General features: G+C 39.5%; 1 protein-coding gene and 1 pseudogene across 1 annotated transcript; both read left to right on the top strand.

Annotated features, from left to right (window-relative positions):
* The first annotated feature begins 52 nt into the window (after positions 1 to 52).
* LOC111616796 lies at positions 53 to 2,090 on the top strand (annotated as a pseudogene).
* Positions 2,091 to 3,119: 1,029 nt separating this feature from the next.
* On the top strand, positions 3,120 to 4,337 carry LOC111616795. Its single transcript, XM_023358158.1, has one exon. The coding sequence runs from the start codon at positions 3,120 to 3,122 to the stop codon at positions 4,335 to 4,337; it is 1,218 nt and encodes a 405-aa protein (XP_023213926.1).
* The last annotated feature ends 864 nt before the right edge of the window (positions 4,338 to 5,201 follow it).

The following is a 5,201-nucleotide window of genomic DNA, read 5'->3' as shown; positions in this document are numbered from 1 at the left end:
TGTAAATTGAAATTTCGACGTCACCTTTTGCTCGTGTTACGCTAGAAAACAATTGGGTGTATTCAAAATCTCAGCGCGCTGCCAGCGCTTCGCTGCCGGAAGTGACGTACTGCTGGCGTTTCGGAGCGAACACGAATGCTGACTGCTGACTGCTGACTGTTGGAATATCCAGAAAGGTAAACAAGAAAAATGGCGGATGATATGGACTTGTACGTTTCGCTAAATTTGTTTTTGAACTTATTTAATGAGACCAACGTAATGAAAAATGAATATTTCGAAAAGAGAAAGAGGGATGAGAATTTTTTAATATCTGTAGGAGTTATAGAAGAAGAAGAAAAACCAAACAAGAAAAGAAAGAGGATTCGAATTGAAAATTATGTTTCAGACGTAGTATCTATGTACTCTGACAAAGAATTTAAAAGTCATTTTCGCCTATCGCGTACAACAGTAGAGGTAAGTAAGTACAATATATGTAGGGGAGAGTAGTACAATGAAACGTTATAAATTATAAGATGTGGGACAGTTTTAATTGAACATGTAAACAGTATTTTTTTGTTCAGAGAGGAACTTATAACGTATTTTTTTTCAGATATATTTAAGTGTATGGTTAGCATTAGAAAAGAAAAATCAATAAGAGTATGTTGCTTTTCTATCAGAAGAAATTGTTTTGCTAAAATAAATTTTTTTCTTTATTTTCTAATTTATATAATTTCAAAAAATACCTTTAGTTATTTTAATGAGTTTTGTTTTCAATCATTTTAATCAGTCAGTGATTAAAGTGATTGAAATAATATATATAAAATTAGATGTTTTATTAATGATGCAAAATAAACACTAAAGATAATTTTTTTTAAATAAAAAACAATAGAATCATGCAATTTAGGGTTAAAAGGGGGACATTACAAGCAAATTTTATGTTTCAATGAACCCCACTCTCTCCTACACTTCATAACTATACCTTATTACATTATTGCTTTCAAATAAAATAATGACAATACTTTTGCAGATACTTTTACAATGTCTTCCCAATCCAAAGGTGAAAACAAAGCCCCTAATTGAAAAAGAAAAAAATTTGCTTATATTCTTGTGGTTAGTTGGCAATCAGGAAACATACAGAGAAGTAGCTGACAGATTTGGGGTAACTGAAAGCCATGCACACGGTGTGTTTATGAAATATTGTGATCACATTTCAGCTTTGGCTACTAAATTTATTTGCTGGCCTATTGGTGAAGAAGCTGAAAGATCCATTCGAGCATTTGAAGCTCTACGACAAGTGCCTTTTCCTGGTGTAATAGGTGCCATAGATGGCACCTATGTCGAATTTTCGGCACTAAAGGAAGAAAAAAATGAACATATCACTAGAAAACAAACTGCTGCTGTTGTGCTTCAAGCAGTTTGCAGAAGCAATTTGCTTTTTATTGATATATTTGCAGGATGGCCTGGATCATCAAATGACGCAAGGGTGTTCCGAAATAGTCCTCTCTATTCCAAATTGGGAGATCCACAGTTTTTTCCAAACAATTGTCACATGATAGGAGATTGTGCATATCCTCTATCAAAATCACTCCTAACACCTTATCGTGATACTGGCTATTTAACAAGAAGAGAGAAAAACTATAACAAAGTTTTAAGCTCAGAGTTGTCATTGAGCAAGCTTTTGGCCATTTGTTTGGTAGATTCCGAAAACTAAGATATTTACATATTAGAAAGAGAGCTTTTGTTCCAAAAGTCATCACTGTCTGTTGTGTACTGCATAATTTTTGTATTATGCATAATGATCAGAGTACAGATGTTGAAATTGTTAGTAAACAGATTGGTCTAGAAGAACTGGAAGAACCTTGCAGCAGTTATTGAAATACTGATGGAGCAGCTAAGAGGAACTTGATGGCAACTCAGCTGTTCTGAGACTGGGTGATGTTATTGGGCTGTATGTACTGTACAATACACTTTACTATATGAATTTAGTGTTTTGATGTAATAATAAATAATACATTCCAAACAATATTTTAAGTATTATAATTTTGTTGAGATGGATACTATACATAGTGTCTTGGTCTGATACATCTACTTTAAACAGTTAAATTTTAGTGTCTTAAATTAAAAAAAATGACAATGCTGTTTANTTATTACACATTGTTTTTATTTTTAATTAATTCAGACATTAGCATTCTGAGTTGCTGCAACTCGTGTAGTTTTTTTTCTTCTATTTCCTTCACCTCCTTCCATCTCTGTTCATCCTTTGCATCTCTTTTTGCCATTTCTTCTAAAAACTGTGCAGGGGGTTCCTGCTTTCTCTTGCGGTTCTCCCTGGTAAGAGATGTCAAAGGACGGGATGAGTCTGAAGTGTTACTTGTGTGAAAACTAACAGCTAACAGTTAGTTGTGGCTGTATTTGCAGCAGGCAGGGGATTTGGAGCCAGATGGATAAACAGCACTCACTGAGGTACACGCAGAAGGCGATGGAAGAGAGGTAATTGACGAACTCAAGTAATGAGGTGGAAGATTATTATTTGACTTTCCACCATACACTTCATAAAATTTATTAAAATGTTCCCATCTTATTTTCCCCTCTCCTGATGTTTTTAATTTATCCAAATTTTGTCTAAATGTACACATTAAATTTCGCCATTTATGGCTACACTCTCCCCTGTAAACTTGAACCCTTTGTTTTGTAAGCCCCCCTGTCCGTGGTGAGGGGACCTCCCAGAGATGGTTTAGTAAGTTCTTTACCATCCCTGGGATCTGAACGCCCACCCACGTGTTTGCCGTGCGTGGTGTCCCGTATGCCGGAAAGGGGGATCCTGGTAGTTGAGGGGCAACATAACGTCCCCAACACACTGCTTTGGCCCCTGCTTCGGATAAACGGGAGGCTCAAATCAGGCTCCATTTGAGTCAATCGGCTGGTCGTTGAGTCATTTTTGACCTCGGCTTGGAGTCAACTGAACGATGCAGTTCGGGCAGACACGTCAGACAAGATGTGCTCTTCTTGACTGCATTGTGAGGGTATAGCTCCTGGGAAACCCTGGTGTGACGGTCTATGGGAGTCTCCCATGTGACGGCATCCCCTTGTTGGGCCCCATGGTGGGTGGGGTCACTAGGAGCTGAACTTTTTTGAACAATATGGATTCTAAAAATCTAAAACTCCAACATAGTACAGAACAACAAATAACAAATGGCGGAAAACTTTTCAGCGAGCCTGCATACTTGATAATACATGCTACGGGAGATAAACCACTGTCCAAATGCTCTCCTTTTTTGATTCAAAAGCTATTTGAATCTACCATTGGGCACCTGAAAAAAATACAAAAGTTGAGGTCTGGGGATTTACTTATAGAGACAGCGTCACCTCAACAATCAGCAAGGCTTTTGGCAACAAAAAGTCTCGGAGAAATGGGAGTTCTGGTCACACCACACGGAAGTCTAAACTCCTCACGTGGTGTGATATCTGAGTCAGACTTGATGTCAGAAGACGAATCAGATCTATTGACGGGCCTTTCGGATCAAGGTGTCACTAATGTCCGACGCATCTCTATTCGTCGAGACGGAAGGGTGATACCTACTAAACACCTAATTCTGACATTTAACAAGCCGACATTGCCATCTGTAATTACAGCAGGATATCTGCGTTGCCCAGTTCGACCATACATTCCAAACCCGCTGCGCTGCTTTAAATGCCAGCGGTTTGGACATTCACAGGCATCTTGCCGTGGCAAGAATGTATGTGCACAGTGTGGGGATGAAGGTCACGAGAGTACCGAGTGTACCTGTACCCCATGCTGTGTTAACTGCAAAGATTCACATCCTTCCTACTCCCGAAAATGCCCTGCATGGCAGAGAGAGAAAGAGATTCAGCGCGTGAAAACAGTTAACAATCTACCTTACCCAGAGGCACGACGCATGGTAACTTTAAATGCACCAGTGAAACAGAAGACATTTGCTGCTGTTCTGAAATCCACAAAGACATGTGGAGTTCAGACAGACATTTCTGTTTCACCAAATGAATCTCTAACTCGCCACGAAAAATGTTTGCTTATACCATCTACACATACAGCAGAAAAGGAGAGCAAGAAGAACAAAACACCCCTACCTAAAACAGGGGTAATAACAAGAAACGTGGGTTCTAAGAAGGCTGCTAAGAACCCGCTCAACAAACAAAAATTAAAAGCAGCCATCTCCAAATCTAAGAGATCAGAGGCTCAGTCTATGAGTGAGTTCTCTGACTTCTCTGACGAGGAGACTAATAAGGAGGTGACACCACCAACTTCACCTCCGAAAGGCAAATCAGCCGTAAAACTGAAGAGGGATACCTTCACAAAGAATGCTGCCTCAAACACATAATGGATTATAAAATAATCCAATGGAACTGTCGTGGTTTCCGCAACAACTTCTCTGACATTAAACACCTGACATCATCTACTTCATCTCTCTGCGTGGCACTCCAGGAAACCCATTTGAAACCTGAAGAAAGAATTACTTTAAAAGGATTCAATCTCTACCGCAAGGATGATGATAGCCACAACCGTGCCAGTGGCGGTGTGGCTATTCTGGTTTCAAATCGCATTCCATCTTTGCCGATACAAATAACAACAGAGCTGCAAGCGGTGGCAGCCAGAATATCTGTTGGAGTAACTGTCACAGTTTGTTCTATATACTTGCCACCAGATGTCAGAGTCTATGAGAATGAACTGGATGCCTTAGTTGAACAGCTGCCAACACCATTTCTTTTACTTGGTGATTTTAATGGCCACAATCCTATGTGGGGCAGTCCAGACATCAATCGTCAAGGCAGAGCCATTGAGAGATTTATAGGTAATCATCAACTGTATCTATTTAATACTGGAGAAGTGACATACTTCCATTCCCCATCGAGAACATTCACTGCCATTGATCTTTCATTAGCAACTCCGAATCTGTTTTCAGCATTTTCATGGGAGGTTGGATCTAATCCACTCTCTAGCGACCACTTCCCAATATTTTTAAAATATCAAGGCAGAGAAAGCTGTGAAACAGCCCGTCCACCACGCTGGAAACTGGAAACGGCAGATTGGCCTGCATTTTCCTCTTTGGCTGACATCACTGAGGAAATGGTCAATACTGCTGATATCGATGATGCAGTTGAAGTTGTCACTTCCAGTATTATTCAGGCAGCTGAAAAAACAATGGGAAAGACATCAACTAGATACCCAAAGCATCCGAAACCAT

This window comes from Centruroides sculpturatus, unplaced genomic scaffold (genome assembly GCF_000671375.1).
Source record: "Centruroides sculpturatus isolate CEXI.00-Female unplaced genomic scaffold, Cexi_2.0 scaffold3998, whole genome shotgun sequence".
NCBI classification, from domain to species: Eukaryota; Metazoa; Arthropoda; class Arachnida; order Scorpiones; family Buthidae; genus Centruroides; species Centruroides sculpturatus.
This window is presented reverse-complemented; position numbering and strand designations above follow the sequence as displayed.

Coding starts and splice junctions, on each gene's coding strand:
- LOC111616795 (XM_023358158.1), top strand. CDS start 3,120: ATGGATTCTAAAAATCTAAAACTCCAACATAGTACAGAACAACAAATA.